Here is a 12,686-nt window from a genome sequence, read left to right on the forward strand (position 1 = left end):
GCCGGCGCCCCGCCCGGCGGCCCCGCCCCCCGCCCCCGCGTTCCCCCCGCCACCCCCCACAACCCCCACTCCCGGCGCGAGTGGCGGCGGCGGCGGAGCCTTTGGGGGCGTGCATGCGTGTGTGTGAGTGCGCGCCAGCGAGCGTGAGTGTGTGTGTGCCCCGGGCGCGGGCAGGGCAGGACTGCGACCTCGGCAGTAACGGCGGGAGCCCGGCGGCCGCGTCGTCAGTCGGGTGAGAGAGGCTGCGGCGGCGGCGGCGGTGGCGGCGGCGGCGGCGGCGGCGGGCATGGAGCTGGCAAGCCCGCGCTGAGGCGGGACGCGCCTGCTAGCAGCCAGCGAGAGGCTCTCCGCTGTCCGGCGCGCGGGCTCCCCGGCCCGGGCCAGGCAAACTTTTTCTCTCTGGTTGCCCTCTGCAGAGGTAAAGTCCCAGAAGCGGACTCCCCGGCGGAGACGCGATTTCGGGGAACTGGGAGGGAGCCTCACGCTGCGGGAGGAAAGGGCGCAGGGTCATCCGGGATCCCGGGCACCCGAGCTCTTCTGCGCCCGGGACTTGGGGTGTGAGGCGGGCTGGTTGGAGACTGGCCGGCGGGTGCGGGGATGCTCCTAGGGTGGCGGTGGCGGGGAAGCGAAGCGTTGGCCCGCGGCTTGGGCTTGCCACAGCGCCAGGAGGAAGGGGCGCGGGCGGCGCGGGCTTTGCGACCACCGGACTAGCCCGCCCGGCGACTTTGGGGAGCGAGAAGGGCACTCAGCCGCGGTCTTGGTGCCGGGGAAGCCAGGCGTTCGCCTGTGTCCCCGCTTGCCGCCCTGCCGCAGGGCGGGCTGGCTGAGCGCAGCTCCCCTCTCTCCGCAGGCGCCTTCCCCCGCGGGCGGACCGACTCCTCGGCGCGGCGGGGCCGGGGCAAGCTGGACGCAGCATGATGCGCGCAGTGTGGGAGGCGCTGGCTGCTCTGGCGGCCGTGGCGTGCCTGGTGGGCGCGGTGCGCGGCGGGCCCGGGCTCAGCATGTTCGCCGGCCAGGCGGCGCAGCCCGACCCCTGCTCGGACGAGAACGGCCACCCGCGCCGCTGCATCCCCGACTTCGTCAACGCGGCCTTCGGCAAGGACGTGCGCGTGTCCAGCACCTGCGGCCGGCCCCCGGCGCGCTACTGCGTGGTGAGCGAGCGCGGCGAGGAACGGCTGCGCTCCTGCCACCTCTGCAACGCGTCGGACCCCAAGAAGGCTCACCCGCCCGCTTTCCTCACTGATCTCAACAACCCGCACAACCTGACGTGCTGGCAGTCCGAGAACTACCTGCAGTTTCCGCACAACGTCACACTGACGCTGTCGCTGGGCAAAAAGTTCGAGGTGACCTATGTGAGCCTCCAGTTCTGCTCTCCGAGGCCCGAGTCCATGGCCATCTATAAGTCCATGGACTACGGGCGCACGTGGGTGGCCTTCCAGTTCTACTCCACGCAGTGCCGCAAGATGTACAACCGGCCGCACCGCGCGCCCATCACGAAGCAGAACGAGCAGGAGGCCGTGTGCACCGACTCCCACACCGACATGCGCCCGCTCTCGGGCGGCCTTATCGCCTTCAGCACGCTGGACGGGCGGCCCTCGGCACACGACTTCGATAACTCGCCGGTGCTGCAGGACTGGGTCACTGCCACCGACATCCGCGTGGCCTTCAGCCGCCTGCACACCTTCGGCGACGAGAACGAGGATGACTCGGAGCTGGCGCGCGACTCGTACTTCTACGCGGTGTCCGACCTGCAGGTGGGCGGCCGCTGCAAGTGCAACGGCCACGCGGCCCGCTGCGTGCGCGATCGCGACGACAGCCTCGTGTGCGACTGCAGGCACAACACGGCCGGCCCCGAGTGTGACCGCTGCAAGCCTTTCCACTACGACCGGCCGTGGCAACGCGCCACGGCCCGCGAGGCCAACGAATGCGTGGGTGAGTGGGGCACCGCGGGCTGGGACGCGGGCGGCGGCTTCCTGGCCTTGCAGCGCGGGTCCTTGGGATCGCCGGCGCGGCGGAACCCGGGGATGGCCGACTGCGTGGACGTCGCGGGAACCGTGGGAGTTACAATCAGGGAGGTCTTGGACTCGGGAGGGCTGAGAACGGGTCTGTTTGCCTCATTTGGCGCTGATTGTGGACGCCCGAGTTTGCGCCCGGCGCGCTCTACAAAGCCAGGATGGAGCAAGGGAAATGCTGCCGGGCGGGGGTTTTGCAGAAAGTTTGCGGACAGGTCTTCCTAATCCGGATCCAAACGTATTCATTCATTGCCTTCCCGTCAGTTGCCCGGACCCTGAGATCCACCTCTGCCCCCACCTCCTCCGGCCTCAACTGGGTGCACTAGTGGGGACCCCAACCCCGTTCCTGGGAAGTTCCAGCTCCACACCCACAGATCCCTTGGGAAATGGCGAAGAACTGTTTGCAATTTGGGGCCAGTTCGGTTCCAGATGAACATCACTTATGTGCTCTCCACCTATCTTTTATGATTTGAGAAAAATTTTTTTTTCCTTTTGAATAGCGTGTCTGTGATAGTAAACGAAGAGGGATATGATTTTAATCAATTACTGGCTAACCTTGCGAAGGAGAGTTCGGTAATTATTCTAAACTAATTCCTAGTTCAGAAAAAGAAGTATACCAGATTTTTTTGTTAGCTTCAGGGTGGGGTGAAATTAAACCGTTTAAAATTAACTTAGGGTCCAGCTCCTCACTTTTTGATGGAGTTTGGGTTACTGAAAGAGAAATCTGATAAAACCGCGCACGAGTGAATACCGTTGGGTCAAAAACGAGGCTGAAATGGTAATAAAGGGTAAAGTCTGTTTCTGAATTGTGTAACTTTCCTGCTGTAGAAACTCCCAGACACCAGTTTCTCCCCAGAAAAATTTTTGAAAAGTGTGTGTGGAGGGGGAAGGAATGGGGAGATAGTAAGACTATGTTTTTTTTTTTTCAGCACGAGATGTGAACTTCCAAATTCCAGCATTTTATTTTAATGAACATTATTTAGTCCGTTAAATATTCTATTTGGTGTGCGTCTTTTGTGAACACATTGATTTCTTTTCCCTTCCCTTCCCCCATCCCGCTCAGCCTGTGTCAGTCTCTTCAGTGGATTCACTCCCTGAGGCCAGTACAGAGTTTGCTGGTCCTGGTGAACACACATTTGGAGGTCTGGTTCTGATTAATTGTGTCATGTTGTTGTCGAATAGTTTGTGCCTCATGACTGTGGATGCAGACTTCTGAGCAAGCGAATGGAAAACATGTCTTGGGCAGCCGGGTGGGCCTAGCGCCCCAGTCAGCCGTCCTTGTCTGCACACGGCTTGGGGCCCTGTTGCATGGTAAAGCCTCCATTTTTGCACTCTGTGTGTCTCGTTTTTTTTTTTTTTTCAGACTTAATTGTTCATTCCTCTCCTTTAAGGGGCAAAACTGGTGGTTCGAGTTTGAAGAGACTTTTTGTCAGTATTTCACAGAGAGATAGTAGTCGCAACCCTTCTGAGTTGGTCTTCCAGAAGGAAATTCCTTTGATCTGCTCAGTGTCCTCAGAAATGTTGGTTTTTCCCATCTCTTCTCCTTTCTCCCCCCCTTCCTCTTTTCTTTACTTTCTTTTGTGCGTGAAAACCCTTTATTGACATTTGAAGAGCTTCCCATGGTCTTACTATCAGTTTTAGTTTGCGTGTGCATATGAAAGATGGCTCTGCGTTGGCACCAGTAGGGTCTAATTGGACAAAGTCAAGTGAATACAATGAGGCTAATGAACGTGATATTGTGGTAAAATTTTAGTGGCCAGAAGATCCGCCATCTACTCTTTTCTCCCTGTTGCTTTGCTTGTGGAGATGTCACCTGCATTTGTTAAAATCATGGCACGCAGTCGAAGGAATTGCCATAGTTTAGGATTTTTGTCTTTGTGACCAAAGTACTAATTATGCTATACAAATTGGATTGACTGGTTTTTGGGTCAAAGTGAGCAATTAACTAATGTAATTAGTAAACGCCTTTTGTTCAAAGCCTTTAATGAGGCCAGATAACTGCATAATCTGCATGACAAACAATCGGTTAACAATATTTTCTGGTTTTTACTGAAGTTATTTAATTCTCAATTGCTTAAGTATCTTTAAGCCTTGCCAATTATCCAGTCATCTCATAAAATCAAAGCCAATTCAACTGTATTAAAGTTATTTATAGTTTCCTTTTTGAATAGATGTTCTGATACCATGTAGATATAGCTGGGAACATCAGGTTGAAGTTCCCATAAAGTCTTAATTGAAGCCTTAGTGATTTTTCCATCAGTCTGCAGAAGAGAAAGCCGTCAAGGACAATTTAGAAGTGATTTACGATGAAAGGTCGTGCTTTTTTATGAAAAGGCCCCGTAGTGGAGATATGTGAATGAATTAGTGTTTGACAGGTGTTCTGAGATACTGAAGGGCAGTGTGTTAGGAGAAAGCATTAATAAATCCTTCAAACTCTAACTTTTGTACTATCAGTGGCTTGGATTTTTTTCCCCAACATAATCCCATTTTGTGAATTCCACACTGTCTATAAAGTCAAGCTATCTAAAGTATTTACAACTAAGGGAAAAGTAAAGAAGCATATATATTTTTTCATTCTAAAATTCAGTCTTGATAAAAATTAAGCACTATCGCTGTGCCATCTCTCTTTGCCCTGATAAAATAAAGAGATGTGATTTGTAATAGACTAAGATGGCATCCTTCTTTATGGCAAATCCCCTTCCCCCACAGAAAAACTCTGCAACTTTAAACACATTGATATTATTTGATGAAATGGTCCTTTCACATAAGGCTGAGCTATTTCCTGATAACTAAGAAATTCATATACCCTGTACATTTCCTCTGGTCAGCTTTTTTTTTTTTCCTTTGGTGGTGTTGCAGTGTCGAGATCTCTGTGGAATAAAAGTGTACTTTTGTGTAAAGCCAAATTTTATTTTAAATGCAATTTTGGATTTCTTCTGGAAAAAAAAACAACCCAATACTCAAAACAATATGAAGGACAAGACTATGTATAACGTTACAGCCTCGACAGCTCTCAGTGGAATAACTAAATACTTTCTTCCGCCCACATGTATCAGCAGTGTTTGCATGCTTTTCCACACATATGCATTTACATTCATCGCGTAAAGAGGCATCCATGCATGGTGGGGGTGTGTGTACATTCAAGGGAAAATGCATGAGTAGTTTCAAACCACCTGGGCCGCTAGTCTCTTTTTCTCTCTTCCCTTTTTTTTTTTCCCAAAAGAGCATCTGAAGACCATATTGTGTTTCATAAATTATTGACATCAGTTATAATCAGTGTCCTCCTGACATTGGAGCTGTGTTAGTATTTTTAGTATTTAGTGCCTGACGAAGCATGCTATTTAATCTTACTGTGGGGATGTCAGCATAAGACCCTGCCCGGATTGTGACAGGGTGAGTTTATGAAAACTCGTTTTGCGACTCCTTCTATGGCTTTGCATTGCCCAGCCGTAACCCAAAACCTGCACAAAAGATGTGTCTGCAAGCTCCATGCTGAGCTGGCCTCCTATGGTCCTGGGTACCTGCAATGTGATGCTCGTAATTGTTTAAACATGGCTTGGGTTGGGGGTGGTGGTGGTAATCCCCAAGCTATAAATGGTTCTGGTGCTTGTCTCCCCCCTTTCCCACCTCCATCATCCCAGGTAAGAGAGGGAGGTTACACTGGAGATGTGGCCATAAGAAATCCTATGACCCACTAAAGACCTTTGCGAAAATCAGAAGGCTTAGTCCACAGCCTGACACGTAGCTATAGATCAGTGACTGTTTTTTTTTTTTTTTTGCATGGACAGGCACCAGGAATCAAACCCGGGTCTTTGGCATGGCAGGCGAGAACTCTGCCTGCTGAGCCACCGTGGCCCTCCCTCAGTGACTGTTTTTAGTAGCAATAATAATTATTAAAATTATAATCATTATGATTACCCTTGAGGGCTTAGACTTTGCCAAACACTATCATTGATTTAACCATTCGGTCATCGTAATTATGCTGATAATGGACATTATTATTGTCCTTACTTTACTGATGAGGTGTCTGTAGCCTAGAGATGCTATGTAGCTTGCCTAAAGCCATGTACCTATTAGGTGGTGGAGGTGAGATTCCTGCCTCATACTGATACTTTGTTTTATTGCACCCTCAGTGCTGCTTCCCACAGAATAGATGGATGGATGGATGGATGGATGAATGGATGGATGACAGTTACACATGCATGTACAGGAGAAAAGCTGAGATAGCCTGTTATTTCTGGCCAGAACAGGAGGTGGTTCCTGGTTGAATATATTGTATTGAATTGTATTATACTGTATGACATGACTATATTATATCATGTATGATATTATTATATTAATTCATCCTTAAGTGTGACATTGTATATAAAAAAGTTGTCCTCTATCTTAGCTATCAAGCCTGGTGGGAGCTGGAAGTTGGGAATATAAATGAAGTGGGCTGACCCACCTGCCAGTGGGTTCTCAGCATCTACCTGTGCTGCTGAGGGCGAGTCTTTTTTGGCTTCAGGGCCTGCAGTTTCTCCCGAAGGTGGTGAAACTGAGCTCGTAATCAGAAAACCTTCTTTATGAGACGTCTCCTTTCGCCCTCATTGTAAACTTCCCATTGCTTCTCCGGAACACACTGGACAACATCTAGGAAGTGGTGAGAAGTGTCGTTGTTAAGGAGAGGGCTTTGATGGGGAATGGCATGCCTTGGTCACCGGCGTGATGCTGGGAGGTGCAGTTTAAATGTGTCAGTAGCCCCCGGGCTGTCATTTTTCTCTGTGGCAGCTGGACTGAGGGTCTCCGCTGGGGTCCTCATTAGCACCTGGTGGGCAGGAACCTCCCAGCCCTGCCAGCTCTGGACACATTTGTCCAGGTTGCTAAAAAGTCCAAGAGGCCTGCTGCTCCTGCTCCTGGAGAAGAGCAGCAGACTTTGTCAGAACAAATCTTCTGGGGTGGGTCCAAGCATTTCCAAGGCTCCGCCTAGCTCTCCTTTAGCCCTGCCCAGACTTCTCTCTGACCTCCTCCTGTAGAAAAATGAGATCCTCGGAAAAGTATTTGAGACTTTATGTCCAGAGTAAATATTGGAAAGGCAGTGGGTTGAAATTCAGATGTTCCCTGGAAGGGATCCCCTCATTTTCTGCTCACAGCTGGTATCGATATTTCTTCTTGAGATGAGTTGTGCTTTTCATTAAGTAAATTTTTTGTCTTGGGATTAAACCAACATTGTATTCTTAATAGACTTTTATGTTTACACTTCAAAAGTCCACTGGGTTGTTATTCGTGTTATCTTGATGGCTTCTACAGTATCTGCTCTGTGCACCGGCTTTACCAAAATAAATGGCTCTCCAGGGATCTGGATCATAAAACAGCCTATCTGTGGATGCGCAAGTCCAGATATTTCACGAGCCAGTCTTTTTTTTTTTCTTCCTTTCATAAGTGATAATCTCCCCTTGGGTTTCTGCAGTGCTTTTCATTATGGGAGACCAGAGGTCTCCGGAGGCTTTTGAAACTCTTGGGATTTAAGCCTAATACTTGCAGAATGGCTTGCGGCGTTTTGCCTCCAGTCCGGAAAGACACGCACCAGCTTTTGCCTGAGCCACAGCCTCAGGAGATGCGGCCTTGCTCTGGTTGGCTGGGACTGTAGAATTCAGGATACCAGTAGAGGTGGGGTTTCCATTCTGAAGCTGAACCGCCATTACTCACTGTGTGCCAGGCATTGCTACTAGGTGCTTCGTACATATCTAGTTTTGCTTGATCGAATTGCTGCAGGGAAGGGAAACGCTCGAAAATAGATATCCCTGACACCCAAGGGCAGTTTCTGCACTAACAGAACTAAGTGTGGACAAGTATGCAGGGCATGTGTTGGCACATTCAGGGGCATCATGGCCTGCAGAGAGAGGGAGCGGTTTCAGGAGCATTTATTTTGAAGGCCGATCCCATAAAAGCCTGTTATAACCGACCCCCAGGGACAGTTGTTTGGAATAGTGCTTGAAATAAGTGAACTGCCTGGGGCAGTCCTCTAGAGACAGTGCTATCTGCTGTCATGCCATTTGACTAGTGTCATATCCCATAGCGAGTTCCAGATTGAATTTCTGTATTCTTATTCCAAAAATGTATCCCAGTTGTAAACTCAGAATTAGATCTTAACTTGCCGTTACAAAATTAGGTGCTTCTTGTGACTTTCCCTGCCACGTCGGAAGGCTGAGACACATTCTAGTTCTCAGTCCTTTGCCTGTAGAGATACTGCTCCCTCCTAGTCCCCCAGGTGCTAGGAGGCCTTGGCTAGCACATATCCAGCCCTGACTACATTGTTTTGTGTCATTTCTGTCCTCTGGTGAAGAGGGGGACTGTGGTAGTGGGATTGATGAGATTGTCTCATGGAATTTCTCCCCCAGCAGGTAGGCAGCCTGCCTCAAGCTCTATTCACGATAGACTTTTTAATCAAAGGCATCTGCTGGCATTTGGAGGACAAGGGACAATGTCATCCCAGGGCACACAGGTTGTAATTATTCAGGGGTACTGTCATAAGGAGTGTAGAAGCGAGCTCTCCCATGGCCTCTGTTGGCACTGTCCCTGGAGAGCCCAAAACCTTTGTGGCAGGATTAGTGATTTAATACAGTTAAGTTGAACTGAATTTATCATGCTGTGCATTTATATACTCAAAAAAGATCCAGAAGAAAGTGGTTTCTGAACTGGGTGAACTTCCAGGTTATTCAGAAGGGTGGCTTTTTCAGATGTCAAGTTAAGTTTGTTGGATGGGTCACTAAATCATCTGATGATTGACGAATCCTCCCAACTCAGCTAGTGCCTGGGACAGGGGGCTGGAAGTCTGTCCCGTGGAGGACTAGTCGTTATAAGGTCTCTCTCAGCCATCTGTGCAAGTAGTCATGTTTTATTTGGGGGCCCATTCATGGCACCCTCTTGGCAGGGTGCTGAAGCTAGATTTCTAGTTTTTTTCCCCGGTCCTGATTACCTTCTCTGCCTACAGATAAGAGAGAATGTTGGTTGTCATGTCCAACTTTCATACATTCCAGAGGCTCCATATGTTAGTTAGATAAGCAGTAGGACCACAGGGAACCTAAAAGGATGGGTTTTGAGAAACGGAGTCCTAAGCAACAAGGAAACAAGATAAATCTCTTTTAGTTTTCCTAGGGCACATATAGTGTGCTACTTTCCGTATTTAAAGTCCCAAAGTGGTGGATACTTCCTGCCTGTCTAAGCACCATGATCAGGACTTCTGATTTCATATGTTTGCTCCATGTGTGTGTGGTGAATACATAGCAAATGTACCACTGCTCCTGCCTTCTGAAACCAGAGCAGATATTGCTAATCAATCACAGCACTCTTTCCTCCTATGTCCAGGAATGACCTTACAGTCTTTGTTACTATAACCTTCTAGGTAGCCATTACTACTTTGTCAGAGTTGACCTATGAGATGCACATTCACCTTCCAGAAGACAATCACCCCCCACCCCACCCCCACCCCCTCCAACAACAACCTGCAGACTAAAGAAGCACCTTATAAGTGGATGTTTATAGAGTATTCGCTTTCATGTGGCTCTCTTGGGTTGGGAGAAATAAAGAAGGGTGAAGTCAGTGTCCTCCCACAGGTGGAATTTATTCTATTTGGGGAGGCTGTGTGTGTGTGAAAAGGTGAACTCTTGTACTTGAGTGCCTGAGAAACTTTGCTGAATGCACAGAGCACAGGAGAGCAGCTGAGTTTCTTGAAAGGAAGGAGACTCATAGTTAGCTTTTGTACCATGGAAGGATTGGATTTGAATCTTCTTTGTATTTTTCTCTGGCAGTTGTTGTATCACTGTTTCTGTTTTCTTCAATGTGGAGAGTTCCACAGACCATGCTGTTTTGAAAAGCATTGTCTTCCGGGGCACATCAGCTCTGAAGTTCCTGTGCAGCTGGACCGGCTTCAGAACTGCTTTGGGTTTTTTTGTTAAATTTTGTTGTGATAGCACATACACTGAATTTTGAGACAGAACGCTCGTCACTGCCCTGCAAGGTGAAGGACTTTAGTTTCTGCTGGGTTGGAGGCCTGGTGCATGAGTCTGCCTCAGGCTTTCCCTCCCCAGCAGTGGGACCCGCTACCCAATGCCACATCTGGGAGGTACTGAGGGACAAGCACCCTTCAGGCCACCTCCCTCGGCACTCTGCTGACATTTGAGGCCATGCAGAAATTGCTGAACAATAGCAGTTCCAAACCCAGCATGAAAAAGGAAACACATTGTGTTTACAGATACAGAATTTGGCCTCTGAAACATGAAAGTACCTTTGGGTTGGACGGCCCCAGGGCAGGGACTGTTGGAGACTTTGCCCCACCCTGTCCTCTGCCATAAGTCCTGCAGCCAATTGGTTTTCCTCTCCCTGAAGCCAGACGTCAGAGGTGGGCAGGTAGAGTGCGGCCAACTCTTTATTCCCAGTTCCAGCCCTGTTTAACTTCGTGGCTCAGACCCGGAGAGAATTCATGGTGAGAAAGTGCTTGGCCTTTGGAGCTGCCACGAGGAAGGAAATTGCCTCTCATTCCAGCCCACAACAGCCAGTTATTTGAAACCCGCTTTCTTGGGCAGATTTGCCATCCTGATACCCAGAAATTCAAAGGAACTCTGGGGCTGGTCATTCCTCTCCATTTCTCACCTCAGTTTATTGTCTGAACCAGGGGTAGAGCTGTTGTGTGTGTTTTTTTTTAAAATCAAAGCTGTCTGCAGAAGAATATGAACCACATGTAAGTGAAAAGCAAGTTTGTAGTTTTCGGATCCATAGAAAATATTTAGTTCTAAAATCAAGATCATAAGTATTCTATTTAATACCGTGTGAAAATACCCAGGTCTATGCATTAGGTGCCATGGCTGAAAGAACCCATCTCTGGCTTCAGACTGCTTGGGCTTAAATCCCTGCTCCACTAGCTGTGTGAGCTTGGGCATGTTACTTAACCTCTCTGTGCCTTTGATGCCTTATTGTCCTGGAGGCTCAGCTCAAGACCATGTTAGCATATTGGATGGCGTGGAGAGGATGAGGAGTACTTTCACAGTGCCAAGCAGGGTGCTCAGAGGTGGGGGTGGGTGGGAAGGAGACCCCAAAGCAGGGTCTCCATCCTAAACTTTTGCCTTTTATCACCACATATTTCTATAGCCCTTGCTATCATCATGCTCTGTCTTAAACATTTTACAAATATTACCTCATTTAACCTTCATAACAGTCTTATGAGGTGGATTTTACCATTAATGTTAAGTAAACTTTTAAATTGAAGTATAACATATATAAATAGAATTGCAAGTATATAGCTTACATAGAGAAAGCATACATATACAAAGAGGAAATCCTGAGTGTACAAATCTTAAGTGTCTAGCTGGAAGGATTTTCACAAAGGGAACACACCTGTTTAACCAGAACCCAGATCAAGAACTCTACCAGTTCCCCAGAAGCTTCCCTTTTGCTCCCTTCCAGTCACCATAATTCCTTCCCCACTGTAGGTTGGTTTTGACTGTTTTTGAACTTTATATAAGTGGAATCATATCTGACATCTTGCACCTGACTTTACATTTGTGCGATTTATCCATTCGCAGTAATAGTTTATTAGGTTTCATCACTATGGAGTATTCTGTGGTATAAATGGATTACAGTTTATCCATTCATTCTAATTATGGTGGACATTTGGGTCATTTTCAGGTTTGTCTATTAAAAGTTCTACAACCTCACCCTGCTCAGTCATGTCTTTTGAAGTTGTAGGAATGGTTTCAGTTGGGCATGTGTCTGGAAGTGGATTTGCTAGATCCTAGGGTAGGTATTGGTGAGCTTTAGTAGTTAGTGGTTGGAATTTACATGGTTGTACACATTACATTATCCCCATTTTACAGGTGAACAAACCGGCACTGCGAGGTTAAGCAACTTGCCAAAGGCCACACAGCTAGCAAGTAGTGGGTTTGGGATTGGAATTGAGGCTACCTGCCTCTGGAGTCTTTAATCTTTATATACCCTATCAGGGAAAACTGCTCTTATGGGGAGGAAAAGATGACCTTGGGCAAGGCCCTTTACTTCTCTGGGCATCGTTATTTTTCTTCTGTAAGATAAGGGGTTGGAACACTATACCATCTCCTGCTCTGATGTTCCATGGTCCAGTGAAATGCTGCCTTGTCCTTAAGCACTTCTCTGAACTCTATCCAACCCTGTTTCCTCCTCAACCAAAGGCAAATCACAACGTAAATAAATGGTGTATTTCCCACCCCCTCCATTCCATTGTTCTTCCCTCAAAAGACTGCTCAGGCTCTAACGAGGGGTCCTCACTTGGGCCTGTCTTCCAAGACTTCTGAGACCATCCTTTGGTCTCACTCACCAGCTCTTCCAATTGGGAAAGGAAGGCCATGAGAAGACCTCTTCTCTCTTTGTCCTTCAGTGTTTCAGCTAGCCAGTCTTTTCAAATGGTTCAAGCTTAGCTGGATCAGTTTTCACAAAGTGAACTCACCTGTGTAAATAGCTCAACATCAAGAAATGAGATATTTCTAGAAGGCCCCCTTTGTCCCTTTCACTTGTCCCTTTCCCCAGGTATAGCCACTGTCTTGGCTTTTAAGACTGTTCACTTAGTCTTGTTTTTTTTTTTTTTTTAATGGTAATATGTTTATTTTTTTAAATATTTTTTATTGTGAAATGTAACGTACAAAAAAAGCTATAAATTTCAAAGTG

The 12,686-nt window shown here is 48.1% G+C and overlaps 1 protein-coding gene across 1 annotated transcript in view; it reads left to right on the forward strand.

Moving 5' to 3' along the window:
• The first annotated feature begins 914 nt into the window (after positions 1–914).
• NTN1 (netrin 1) overlaps positions 915–12,686 on the forward strand; it is a 184,210-nt gene continuing 172,438 nt past the window's right edge. Inside the window, exon 1 of the mRNA XM_077165959.1 lies at positions 915–1,932. Within this exon, the coding sequence (XP_077022074.1) occupies positions 915–1,932 (1,018 nt within the window). The remainder of the gene's footprint in view (positions 1,933–12,686) is intronic.

Source organism: Tamandua tetradactyla, chromosome 6, assembly GCF_023851605.1.
Source record: "Tamandua tetradactyla isolate mTamTet1 chromosome 6, mTamTet1.pri, whole genome shotgun sequence".
Classification (NCBI taxonomy): Eukaryota; Metazoa; Chordata; class Mammalia; order Pilosa; family Myrmecophagidae; genus Tamandua; species Tamandua tetradactyla.